The following is a 13,324-nucleotide window of genomic DNA, read 5'->3' as shown; positions in this document are numbered from 1 at the left end:
CTTGGTTTGTCTTTGCTGGTTTGCAGGAGCTTCATAGGACGAGTTTTGCTTCTTTTTATATATCAGCGCTCGCTCCCGTGGGGAGGCCAACGTGACCGCGCCTGGAGACGCACCGACCCGTGATTGGACAGCCCTTCCCAGCTGGCCGCGGCTGGCCAATCGCTCACTAGTCCGCGCACGCAGCAGCGATCCACACGGCCGAACACCCATCACGTTGCGCACATGGATCGGGTCGAGGCGACCACGCCACACCCAGCGAACCGAGGCACCGTGGAACGGCTTGTGGAACGGCTTGTGTAACAGCTGTGACGGCCAGCGGCGCCCACCGCCGCCACTTGCGCCAGCGCCGTGCCCGGGGTTGACATGTCCTCTACGGTGGAGAGGCGGCGCAGCCTGCGGCTTCCCAGCGCCACTCAGAGCAAGAACTAGTCGGGGATACTTGTAGTTTTTGAAACAGCGGTGTTTTTAATCCACCCTCCGGAGGAATGAGAAGCGTGAGCTGGGCTCTGAAAATGGGATTGTTTTTGCACACTGCTGGCTCGATCCCCCCCACTGAGTCCGCAGCGGAAAGGGTAAGGATGAGCGGGCAAAGGCAAGGCTCTCCCCTCACGCACGGGGCTCTTGCATAGCCGGCTAGCTCCCCGCAAGGTTAGGTCAGCCAACCGGGGACTTGCGTGATTGTGAAACAGCCACCGCGATGATTTGTCTTGACTCTCGGCTGGGCTGTCAAGCAGCGCTGGCTAGCTGCTGCTAGCCGCGGCGGCTAACGAGGCTAGCGGGGCTAAAGTAAACGGACAGCCGCCAGCCGAGGCCTTGTTTGGCTCTGTTTACGGTCGACGTTTGACATTTTAACCCGAGCTGCAGAGCACAACAAAAGCACATCTATGCGACCATTAGGTGCAGCCACATTTCAACTTGTTTGTGAATATTGTCCAGACAATCCACGTTTGGTGTAATGTCGCGACGTCAGCTTTCAGTTTTGTTTATATAATGGCGTGATAGAAAATATAGAACGTAAACACATCGGTGTTTGTAAGGTGTGTTTTGCCCGTTTTACACATCAAAATCGATTTCTGCCCGTTATAATTCCATTTTAGGAGACGTTTAATTGCGTTTTCTTCAATGAAGATTGAGGCTAAGATCACATCAGTAGAAGTGAATGATAGATTTCACACCGACAAAACTTTGATTATGTCTAATTAAGGGTTATCGACATCTTCATATGTGCAGCTCTTTCTTTTCCTTTGTTTTCCGGACTGAAACCCACTGCAGGTCATCTACCTTGTGTTGCCACTATTGCAAAGCCATTTTGTTGTTGTCATATAACAGTAGAAAAGAGTCACCTGTCATCACCTATTGGGACCAGGCATCACTAATATGTCAAAATATTCCTCAGATTTTCACAGGAATACAAAGCTGACAGTTGTATAACCTATTTGTCTGCAGGCACGAGGGTCTCTTCCTATTGGATCGAGTAGATCTATGCTCCTTTTGCCCGGGTTAACAGTCCCATCACATGTGGACCACGTGATTACATGTGGACAGGACAATTATCGTACCTTTATCTGTTATCTTTCACTAGTACACATGCACACGCAGACACGTGTATGTGACCTCAACACGCGGTTTCATTGCTTCTAACCATTATAGAAATTCTGGGGATCTTGGTCCAGCACCTGAAGGTTTGCGCTGTTAAAAACGATTACCAAAATATGCTTGGTCAGTATTTAGTTATTTATGCTTTTCGTGTCCTCCTCTGCATGGCGCACGCTTGCGAAATGCTTCGGCATCTGCGTGGCTGGTTCTCCTCCGCTGTTTAAAACCGGGGGAGAAGTTCTGCTTTTGCTTCCACCTGCAAACGTGCAGCTCTCCTTGTCTGCTGGACAGAGAAGTGAGGACGTCTCAAGGCCGGAGATAAGTGGATCAGCTCCGACCGCACCGTTGAGAATTGGCACACATCTGCAGGAACAGCCTTCATCACCCGGGTCTGGTTTTATTTCAGCAGCTCTCCATTAAAAGGGCAACAAGCTCCGTAACCAGATCTTGTTTTTAAGCTGGAGCAGAGTGACAGGGATGGATTCTTGTGTTGTACAGGTAAAAAGAATTTAGACTGACTGACTAGATTCTTGGCTTGCTCAGTCTGGGAGTCTATCTCACACATCATTTGAAGCATAGTTTTTGCTTTCGCTCAGTTGCTGCGGACATTGTTTTACTTTCTTTTTTGATTAACATCGCATCATGTGATATAGTTTTGCTTTCAAAATGAGGCAGATGATTAAATAGAGCTCTTTGAAGGCAGCGTGTCAATTCTCAGCTCACCATACTCCAGCCTTTTGTGGGGGGAGTTGTTTGGTTTTTAAATAATTCACACTTAATATTCAAAGTTACAGGTGATCAAGGTCAGATGAGCGTCAACAGGTAGACAATGGTAGATGCTGCGTTGCCCGGGGCAACACTCGAGAGTGCACACCGACAATGGGAGCAGTCATGGCCTCAAGTGTTTGTCTTGAAAATGAAAAGTTGGGGGAAAAATAGGCCGCAGAGAGTGACAGAAAGCAGCATTTGCACGCCGAATTCTGCTGCCTGGAAATTTCCGTCGTCCGCTGTCTTAGTCTGGATTTACGTGTTTCGGAAAATCGGAGAAAGTGAGCCGGAGAGTACGTTGGACTGGTTTTCCTTGGGTGAGTTAAGGAGCTGAGAGATAAGGAGACGCCCTTCTGCGGAGTCTCCATGTCACTCAGCCCGATGAGTGATGGCCATACTTCTGTAATTACATTTATTAAGCCAACCTTGGAGGGAAATTGAGATTTTTAATAAGAAAAAATTTAATTAGAGAGAGACAGAGGGGGGCATCTTTTTGGTCCCGGGACAGCAGAATAGCAGAACCACATCTGGTGGCTTTTAGAGAGCTGCAGCGTTTCCAAATCACAATTCACCAAAGCACTTTGAAGCTCGAGCACAAAGCTTTATCTGTGCGAGGCGGCGGCCCGGCCCAGCCCCTCTCCTCGCTAACGTTGAGAAGCTCTCGTGTCGCACATTTATCTATAGTACTGGGTCGTTATGGATTCAAGGAAACTCGTATCTGGTGTGCTGGAACTCTGCGTACGTGGGGGACGTGACATACATTCAGCACAGAGGTTGGGGCCCAGATCTGCTGCATTTCATGTGGCATATTTTCCCCTTCTCTTTGATCGCTAATCTGGGCTCTGGAGCAACCAGATACCCTGGATTTAACGTTTCACTCTTCGCTAACTGCAGAGCCTGTGCAATAATGAGTAAACACGCCGGGTGTGATGATGACGGATTGTGCGCCGACCCAAGGTTGGCTACTGCGCGTGTCCTGCTGCAGCCTGTTCACGGCTGCCTACACGTCGCCTCACGTTCCCTCCTGTCTCGTTTTCTGCTGTCTTTCTGCTTTTGTTCTCCTCTCTCACACGCCCAAATATCATTTCATCGCAGTGCCCTTGCTGGCCGCTCCTCTGTGGCACCTGTGCTTTTGTTTGGAGCCGTAAGAATCCATCTGACGAGACGCCAAACGTGTTGAAATCAACAAGTTGTTGGTGCTGTGCAGTAGGTTTGGGGCGTCGGTGCGGAGCAGTTTTAACCTTGTTGATCTTTCACCGAGTGAAATTAAACTTCGCTCTGTACTTGTGAAAAATAAAACTTGATCCCCACACACACACACACACACGCACGCGCATGCACAGACTGGACAGGCTGTCATTAGATCCGTTTTTATTTTCTTGAAAGATGAGACATTGTAAATACATTCTTTTAAAAGGGTAAAAGGGAACTGTGCTCGTCTCTTGCAGAGTCTACTGCACTGCGAGGGCGTCAACAACCAGAGCTACAGCTGCGAGTCCGGACACTGCTGCGGGGAGTCTCAGTGCTGCAGCTACTACTACGAGCTCTGGTGTAAGGATCTCTGCTTAACCTCCCCTTTCCCCGCAGTCTTCTGCCCCCTCTGTACGTTCCGCTCTGTTCACCAAGAATCTACTCTCCTTGCAGTCTTTCGCCGCGACCTCTGGGATTTTAAGTTATCGGCTCACGTCTCCCCCGCAGCTTCTCAAGCCTTTTTTAATTGAAACGGTGAAAGCTGACACTTCTTCCTGTTATCGTCAGCTGGCGGCAGATAATAAGCAGCGGCACATTAACTCGCTCGACATGTTGGTCCGCAGTGAGCACAGCTAGTGCTTGTTTTTCTGAAAACCCAGTGACCTTTACAGTGGAGAATGGGGGCCACTCCAACAGTCCTGTGCTTTAATTACATACCAGGACTTAGCTGTTTATCAAGAAGCGGTAGAGAGAACTTGAAGCACACAGCCACTTCTGAGGAGCTGTGGGAGCTAATTAGCTGTGCGCTCAGGTGCCTTTTCCCTGTTGTTCAGTCCTTCACTAAGTGTTGCTACATGACACCAAAAGGCTGACGTTATAGAGAGCGCCCTCATGGTTACACACTATCTGTCCACTCTGATTACACAACCACAAGTATTTGACAACTACAAAACAACACTTCTGCATGACTCACATATTCCCACCATCTCAAGGCTTTATCTGGGAGATTGTAAGGGATGTTTTTTGTGGGGGGGAGGCATCAGAAACCACGTGTGGTCTGACACGGCTGCACGGGACAAATTTGTTTCATAACTCTTTTTGTCTTTGGTCGCACTTTGGTCAACTTTGACCAAAGTTGGATATGTTTGGAAAACCAAGTTTACTGCCGGATTCGGGCTACAAGACCATCACTTTCTATTGGGTTACTTGTTTCGTAGTGTGATGTTGTAATGCTCCTGGATCTGGGAGTTTTCTCCTGTGCCTTGAAATGTGGCAACTGTCTTTTTTTTATCCCATCAGCTAAAGTCATTGAAGGACTTCTGGACAAAAGATGATGGCTGGAGTCTGCTGGGAAGCTTAAAAACAGTCTCTGCATGTGTAGATACTGGTTCCCATGAGTCCCAGCAGCTTAAAATGAGTGTTTCCCTGTCCTGAAATAGTCCATGACATTCAATCATGCAAAGAAATCATGCTGATGTTCATTTTCTGGCGACTCGTCAGTGTTATAGACCAGTTGCTACGGAGTCCGTTCTGAAGATGTGGTTAGGTAGATAAATAGAGGTTAAAAAGGTAAAAAAAATCTAACCTTTTTTCACATTGTGTGTTTGCAGTATTTCAGTTTTAGTCAGGCAGTAATCCCAACCGGTACCAGCTAAGAAGCCAGCGTTCACTTTATCCTTCCTGCTCGACGGAATATCACATTTTAACAATTTCTTGGATAAAACAGGGAACTTTGTGTCTTCTTGATAGAACATATGTTTTAGTCATACTGAGCCTTGGATTTTCTACTTAATATCATTCAAGGGCAGACATGAACAGTGATGGAGGCTAAACAAACAACATTTGATCAACATTTGTCAGCCTGTTACCTCCCTTCCGGGACCTCCGCAGAGCAGGGACGATCCATTTGCGGATTTATCTGAAAGGATCTAATGTGCCTGTTTGTGTCTTGCAGGGTTTTGGATGGTTTGGGCGATCATCTTCATTCTGAGCTGCTGCTGCGTGTGTCACCACCGCCGCACCAAACACCGCCTACAGCAGCAGCAGCGGCAACACGAGATCAACCTCATCGCCTACCGTGAAGCGCACAACTACCCCGCTGTCCCACTCTACTTCAGTAAGAGCTCCCACATCATCACATCACCGAGGGCATGAATCTTCTTCCCTAGATATGAACTCAAATCTGCACCACCAGTGTTCAATAGCAGAAAGACAGTAGATCATTCAAAAAACAGACCTCAGAATACAAAATTGTGCTGAAAAGAAGAGAAAAAATTGTCCATTTTCCCATCAATTGCTGATTATTCCACTCTTCCTCTGCAGGGTTTCTTCCAAACTACCTCCTTCCTCATTATGAAGAGGTTGTCAATCGGCCGCCAACTCCCCCCCCTCCCTACAGTGCCTTACAATCTGCCCCGACCTCGGTGGCTTCTAGTCCACTGGCTCCTGAGCAGCAGGAGGGACAAACAGTTCAACCCTCGCCCACACCCCTGGTCTCTAACAATCTCTGCTGCAGGCCCAGCATCGAAGAACCACCCACCCCCAGCTTAGCCATCAGGTCAAAGCCGGACAACAAACCCGGACAATCGGTGCCAGATTCGGGCGTGATACTGATGTCAGGGCGGCTCCATAGTGAGGGACTTTCCAGCCAGGAAAAACGAGGTGAAAGCGCAGACAGTTCCTGCAAAGACCCCCTGCTGAAGGACTTATCGGAGGGTTGCATTGATGACAAAGATCGCCTCCCCAATGGAAGGAGGCGGCGCTTCACCGGGGATTCTGGGATCGAGATGTGTCTGTGCGGCACACGTGGGAGCAGCGGGTTCAGTGGAGCTGCCGTGTCGGATGAGGAGGATAAAGAGATGAAGGAGCTGCAGCAGCTCCTGCAGCATGAAGGAGACCCGGAGGAGGAGGAGGAGGAGGAGGGCGAGTTCTGCGACAGCTGCGGCCACCGGGACTCCTTCACGGTGGAGGAGGAGCAGGCGATGGGTGGACTGGAGAGGCGAGCCGCACGTGGGCCGTCGGGACCTTCGCAGCCGGCGCAGGTCGCGGGGGGCGTCCCGCTCCAGCCCGCCGTCTGCCTCCTCCTTCAAACCATCAAGGAGCAGGAAGCACCGCAGCACTGAAGCACGAGGATGACCCGCACGACGCATTTTGTCTCTCAGATGGAAGCAGTGGTACACAACATGTGGATGTAGCCCAATTGTTTTTAGGCATTTACCTGTGTCATGAATGTGTCATCTACTATAAAACAGTTACGGGAGGTTGAAATTGAGTCTCTCGCCCCCCAAAAAAACAAAAACAGTTCAAATCCAAAGTGCAACACTGGAACTGTGGCCTTAACCTGTGGACGTCAGGACGGTTCTGTGTGCAGCTTGTCTTCTCATGCCACACACACTATATACAGATGTGGTTTTTGATACTTGTGATGTAGTTATGACACTACCAGTTGGACACACAACACTAAGAAGACTTAGAACTTGAGCGGAAATAACGGCAGAAGACGGGTATCAGGTACAACTGTTCTGCAAACCAATCACAGCAGGGAGGAATCTACACACGTTTGTTTCATAGTCATCATGCATTCCCCTTAATTGACCCCAGTCCTTGACCTGACCTTTACCTAAAGCCAAGTCTTAACCACCAAACAGCCCATCGAAGTTGGGAGGAGGAGCCAAATTCTCCCTACTTAGCAGTCGTATTCTTGTCCTAACTATATCACACACACACCCCAGCCTAGACAATTATCAGAGGTGTGGAGGTGCCAGTTCACCTCAATTAGGGCCCTGCGATGACCTCCTAACCCATCCAGGGCCGTTCCCTGCCCTCAGCCACTCGTAGCGGAGGTAGGATCCAGCACTTCCCTCCCCCGCCCCTGAAAACAAAATAAAAACTAATAAGAAAGCGACACCAACAGCAGGAGCAGAGATTGTCAGTATGGAATGGCTAAACGTCAATCTAATGCTGTACAGGGGAAAGTGAACAAGCCTGTGTGAGCTGCTGTGCATATTCCTGCTTCAAAGTGCTTTTTCCATCAATAGAAAACCAGTCTGCCTTGTTTCTGTTTCTCTGGCCCTCTACAGAGGCCTGTAAACGCATCACTAATTACATGTACGCAGATTCTCTTTTGCACAACTCCTGTTTGTCTTGAGGTGAATGAAGTTTAAAAAAAAAATAATAATCAAAAATGCTTTATTTCGCTAATCTGCTCCCCAATTACACGTCTGCTATCAGTAAATCTGTGTGTTGCAACTCCTGCAACAACTGGACCTTTGAGCGTTGTTCTTGGGAAACGTGGCAGATTTGGCTCGTAAGCAGTTTTTTTTTGTGCGATGACAATTTAGAAAGTGTAAAGCATGTGCCTACCCCCAGAAATATAGTTTTAATAAGCTTCAGTGAAGCTGGGAAACTGTGAGAAAGAGGGAACCAAAAGTCTAGCAAAAGAGATTCTACTTTTAAGAGATTAAGAGTGTTACAATGTTGGACCTCAAACCTTTGTGTCATTTACTTCTATCCACCTTCACCAGCTAGGCTATGGTCATTAAGAAAAAAACCAACTAAAACTTTGTGATCAGTTGTTCCACTCTTGTTGACCTGACTTTGATCATTTATAACATTTTTCTAAAAATTCCATTCATGTAATTTTGTAGCGTTGAACAAACTGTCGTTGTTGCCTTACTTAGACATTGAAAGTAATCTGCATATAAACACAAGTAAATGAAAAAAAAAAAAGATCAGGAAATACAGTAATGGTATAAAAAGTAATCTCAGCAGTTAATTATATATATATATAAGATAAAGATATGAAAGTATAACTGATTTATTCACACCTCCAACAGTCCATCCTGAGATTACTCAAGCACAATGTAAATTCTTAGGTATTTTCTGTATCAAGATGAATGTCTTTTCAAGCCATGAATGACTGAGCACAATCTGTATGTATACATTAATGTATATGTAGTAGCAAATTATGTATTTTACAGATTGAAGTCTTTAAATAATATTGGAACCAAATCAAGTGGCGAAGCTAAAATAAACCAAATGTCTGTTTGTATTGATCCCCTTAAAAGTTCTAATCTCTTAAGACTTAACCTTGACATTGCAAGAAAGGTACGTTTGACTAACAGTTCCTAACTTTAGAATGTATCAAATGTGAGAATGTATGTAATGTGAGATCGGGGGCTTCTCACCAAAGATTTCCCGTGTCATCATTTGTTACAAGATGAGTGAATGCTCAATAAAATGACGCCCCCTCCAGATCCACACGGACTTTTCTCGTTTTCTTTGGGAATTGAGTGAATGGAATTGTGCAAGTCTACTTGGGAGGAGCGCTGCAGTTGCGGCGGAGCGGCGAGAGGGGGCGCTGTCGAGGCGGGAGCTTGGTCACAGCAGAGACCGTTCGAAGACGTTTCTCCTCCAGCTGTGGATTAATAAAAGCGTTAATCTAACCAGAAATGGCCGAAGAAATGAGGTAAGATCAGACCTTGCATCTTCTGTCACTCTTGTGACGCTATCAACACGATAACATCAGTATTCTTAGTGAATAGAAGCCTGTAGTGTAAGACTTTAAATCTCTAACTGCACGTAAATCACGCATGTCATTGCAGCGGTGAATTCATTACTAATTTTCTGAACATAGTTACACATGTGTAGGTTGGAGAAACCTATTATTGATACCGTGAACTCCTTTAACTTTATTTAGTTTGCTGGAGGCATGTACCGTTTAAGTTAGCATAGACGGTAGCTTAGCCGTGTTGAGTGTCGTGTGCATCGGTTTTGAAGTCCTAACTTTGTTAAACTTCTCTTTTTAGTGCGTGCAACATCCACGAAGGCGTCCAGGTAATGACAAGATTGTGCAGAAGCATCGAATGATTTGTGAAAGCCATGATTTTATATTCTGATCAGTCATCGTCCTCTAAAGTTCATTCCAATTGTTACGTAACTGTTACATTTTAACTATTGGGAGCCTCTTTTATGATGGGGCTGTTAAAGAAACTGACTATTTCTTATCAAACAGGATTATTATGGCAAAACCGTGACGAGCACCTCAGACATAAAGTCCGATGCGTGTGTGGCCCCAGCCAAACCCATCCCTGCCTACATCTCCCAGGTGTTGAAGAAGGTGCACCCAGATGTCATCAACAGGTCAGTGGTGTAACTTCTGACATTTCTATGTGGTTTCAGGTGCAAAGATAGTAAGTTTGACCTTCTGGATCATCCTCAGGTACACCGGCTGTGGTATTGTGGTGCCTGAGAGCCTGGGGGGCTGCAGGATTCTGGACCTGGGCTGCGGAACTGGAAGAGACTGCTATATGCTGAGTCAGCTGGTGGGGGAGAAGGGTCACATTACTGGGATTGATATGACTCAAGAGCAGGTAGATGAGCATCACATGGTGCCCGTCAATGCACGTGCTGTTGAACTCTTTTGTCTTCTGCTTTAGCTGGACGTGGCCCAGACACACCTGGACTATCACATGAAAGAGTTTGGTTATAAGAGTCCCAACGTGACGTTTGTCAAGGCTTCATTGAAGCCTTGACTGAAGCTGGCTTGGAAAAGGGCTCCTTTGATATCATCACGTGAGGCACATCTCCCTCTTCCTTTCTTATTTTTGTATGGTGTCTATGCTGTAATGTGTGTTTTCTGCCTTAGCTCCAACGGCGTGGTGAATCTCTCTCCAGACAAGAAGCGAGTCCTGGCTGAGGCCTACAGCGTGCTCAAGGTTCTCTGCTTCCCAAATTCATATTAGATTGGAGATTATAAATCAGTACAGGTGGTTGTTTTTGTGCGTACGTTGGTATTTACTCTACTGTTTGTCTCGAGGACGGCGGTGAGCTGTATTTCAGCGACGTCTACAGCAGCGGCAGACTAACAGAGGACATTAGGAAGGACAAAGTCCTGTGGGGTACGGTCAAGCTAAGGTCGTGCCGTGCTGCGTTAAGGAAAGCAAAAGTATGATCCAGTTTTTGTTGCCAGGGGAGTGTCTGAGTGGAGCGCTCTGGTGGAAGGATCTGCTGCTCCTGGCTGAAGAAGTGGGCTTCAGTCCACCACGACTGGTTACAGCCAATATCATCACTGTGGCAAACAAAGCATTCCAGGAAGTTCTTGGTTTGTATCTGTCTTTTTTGTGTCTGTCTACTAAAATGCCTAAAGTCCACAGCACCGACTCAGGTGGGGAGGAATGTGGCATTGGGTCGGACAAGTTGGCTTGTAGCACAGTTGACTGTCATACATGTATTAACGCTCTTGTACCTGTTCTGACCTCACAGGTGACTTCAAATTTGTCTCTGCCACATATCGACTGTTCAAGGTCCCTAAAGGCGACACAGGGCCATGTCAGGTCATATATAATGGCAGCATTACAGGAGTGGAGGACAGCTTTGAGTTTGACTGTCAGTACACATTCAAGGTCTGTTAATGCTGCAGTAGAACAAAAGCTTGATGTCTGTTGCATGCACACGATGCCAAATGTGTGTTTCAAAGGCTAATGAGGCAGTGGCAGTTGATGGAGAGGTTGCCGCCATTCTGAAATGCTCCAGGTTTAAAGAGGACTTCACTTGTCAGCCAGCAAAAGCCCCTGCTCAGCCCTGCGGAGTCAAACCTAAGGTCAGAGGGTGCTTTCATGAGAATCTTTTAAAGAAAAACCACAATTTGCAGAAACTATCGTTCTCGTGTGTGTTTGCCACTAGTGTGTGATGAGAATTAGTGTCAGTGTTTGCTGCTGATCAGAAAATGAGCTTTATAATCTGTGACAATGATCAGCACATAACTATTGGAAATAGGTTTATTAATATTGCTTTTAACCTCTAGGCTGTGCTTCTGTGACAGGACAATATAATGAACAACCACCATTTTTATTCTGCAGCAGTCCAAAATATTAAAAAATACTAAAGAAAAAAAAAATTAAACATTTATCCTAGCTGTGTTGGGTGAGACAGCCTTACATAACCCAAACGGAACTTGGAATTCGTACACCAGGATGACTCGTAGTAATTTCTACCACGTCGACCTGTTGATACAGGAGGGCATTGTGGATCCTTTTGAGCTGGCCCTGCAGCTGAAGAAACAAGGTCCGGGTTCAGCCACAGGGGGATGCTGCAGCTCACAGTCTGCTGCCTGCTGCAAATGAAGGCTGGGAGAGAGCAGGAAGAGAGACGGCCCTGAGAGAGAGGCCCAGCATCATGCACCCTGTCTGCAGCAGTCACAGTTGTCCAGACTTCCTCCCTAATCACGTCTAATCAAACGTCACCTTTTGTGTTCAGCTTTTAAAACGAGGTCCCTCAGGCGGGATTCCACCGCGGGAACTTTGGGGTAATTTTACCCGTGTCTCCACTGCAGGACCTTCCCCTGAATGGCCATTTCACAACACTTTACAGGTTATTACGCCACCTCAGCTCCTCCTTCCTTGTTGTTTTCTTTGATATGAGGTTTGGCTCGCCTGGGTGGCGTCACGGTCTAAACTGTCCCACGATGATTGTACAGCAGTCCGAACTCTTGACATTTCAGCAAGCAGGGTCCTTCCCCTCAGTGGAGACGCGACCATCGAGAGGGCCGAGTGGGAGGAATGGTTGCTGTAAAGTTTCTGTGCTCGTATTTGCCAGCAATTCCCGCAGTGGACACTCAAATGTGTCTCCATCTTCTGATACTGATTCTCATTAAAATTTAGATTTAAAATAAATGCATATATCAGTGTTTTTTCATTGAGACTCTGAAGGGGAAAAAAGGAGATTTGAGAAAAAAAAAGATGGGGCCATATAACAAAAACACAACATAAAGTGCAACAATTACACACTTTTGCACAATACTGCGAATGCCAATGTCGGCGTTTGTGCTTCTGCTCAGCATGAGCCGGACTCCTCTGTCAGCCTGTTTCCCTCGTTCGACTCGATGCACTCTACAGGTCCAGCTGCAACCCCGCGGGTGGTTCCGACAGCGTCAGAGAAAGGGCCCGTGAAGAACGCGACTCGCGGCTGCATGGTGTGGAATTCCTGGAAGCGCTCCTCCTCGAACCCCCGCTGTAGAGTTTCCGACGGCTCCGTGCTTTGGAAACAGTTTCTTACATTCGGAAACATCTTCACGGGAGGGGTAAGGTGCGCCAAATTTGGAAACACGGAGTCCCGGTACATCTCCCTGTAGGCTGCAGCCGTATTGCGACGATTTAAGTGGAAGGAGATCTCCATAAGAAAGGCCAGGCCGCGCAGAAAAGCCGCATCACGGATTTTGCGGCAATATTCCCAGGAATCAGTCCTCCGAAATCACAGTGGGCTCATTACGCAGCGCTCCAAACACGTTCCAAGCAACATTCACTCCACAAATTTCCTGTTGCTCACGCAAAGATTAGTAACTTTGGCCACTAAATCCATGACAAGGCAAGTTCAGGTTCATTATCTTTGCGCAGAGGGCCTGTAGATTTAAAACAAATAGTATTAAGACAATAATAACATATTTTGCGCGCTCATCCTACGTCAATTTATAAATAGCGACCCACCTGATGTATGATGCAGGGCAGTGCGGGGCAGAAGGAGCACAGCTAATCCAGTGCGTCTTCCCAGCACGGAAGGTGAGTAGTCGGTCACAAGGGCGGAAAGTTCTCGCACACTCCGGTTTTCACAGCAATTCGTATATATCCGCGCCCTTTATTGTGCAAAGACACCAGTGTCAGAAATTCCTCGTGAAATTCAATTGAACTGGCAACGCTTCTTGTGAGACCGGCGCGCTGGCTCACATCTGTCACATCTGGTCTCTCACGCAGTGCTCAGAATTGTCTCCAGTCAC

General features: G+C 47.1%; 2 protein-coding genes and 1 long non-coding RNA gene across 6 annotated transcripts; 2 read left to right on the top strand and 1 right to left on the bottom strand.

Annotated features, from left to right (window-relative positions):
• The first annotated feature begins 52 nt into the window (after positions 1-52).
• Positions 53-8,814, top strand: wbp1lb (WW domain binding protein 1-like b). Of its 4 annotated transcripts, none has more exons than XM_057034940.1 (4): positions 53-572; positions 3,813-3,915; positions 5,510-5,671; positions 5,878-8,814. In XM_057034940.1, the coding sequence occupies exons 1-4, from the start codon at positions 486-488 to the stop codon at positions 6,675-6,677; spliced, it is 1,152 nt and encodes a 383-aa protein (XP_056890920.1). In that variant the 5' UTR covers positions 53-485; the 3' UTR covers positions 6,678-8,814. The 4 variants fall into 4 exon arrangements, with proteins under 4 accessions (XP_056890920.1, XP_056890924.1, XP_056890921.1 ...); XM_057034941.1 differs by lacking the exon at positions 53-572 and adding an exon at positions 580-2,094; XM_057034942.1 differs by lacking the exon at positions 53-572 and adding an exon at positions 2,113-2,681.
• A 66-nt stretch (positions 8,815-8,880) lies between these two features.
• Positions 8,881-12,231, top strand: LOC130526950 (arsenite methyltransferase-like). The gene is given in 12 exon segments (XM_057034946.1): positions 8,881-9,022; positions 9,363-9,390; positions 9,569-9,696; positions 9,776-9,926; positions 9,993-10,065; positions 10,068-10,128; positions 10,202-10,271; positions 10,373-10,454; positions 10,526-10,657; positions 10,819-10,958; positions 11,033-11,155; positions 11,571-12,231. Coding segments are annotated over 12 exon segments (1,113 nt in total). The 5' UTR covers positions 8,881-9,005; the 3' UTR covers positions 11,679-12,231.
• LOC130526952 (uncharacterized) lies at positions 12,011-13,291 on the bottom strand. Its single transcript, XR_008950903.1, has 2 exons — positions 13,038-13,291; positions 12,011-12,952 (listed from the first exon to the last, which is right to left on the bottom strand). It is a non-coding gene; the product is annotated as an uncharacterized LOC130526952 (long non-coding RNA).
• Positions 13,292-13,324: the final 33 nt, after the last annotated feature.

Source organism: Takifugu flavidus, chromosome 6 (genome assembly GCF_003711565.1).
Source record: "Takifugu flavidus isolate HTHZ2018 chromosome 6, ASM371156v2, whole genome shotgun sequence".
NCBI classification, from domain to species: Eukaryota; Metazoa; Chordata; class Actinopteri; order Tetraodontiformes; family Tetraodontidae; genus Takifugu; species Takifugu flavidus.
Note: the sequence above shows the minus strand (reverse complement) of the source record. Positions and strands in the feature narration are given on the sequence as shown.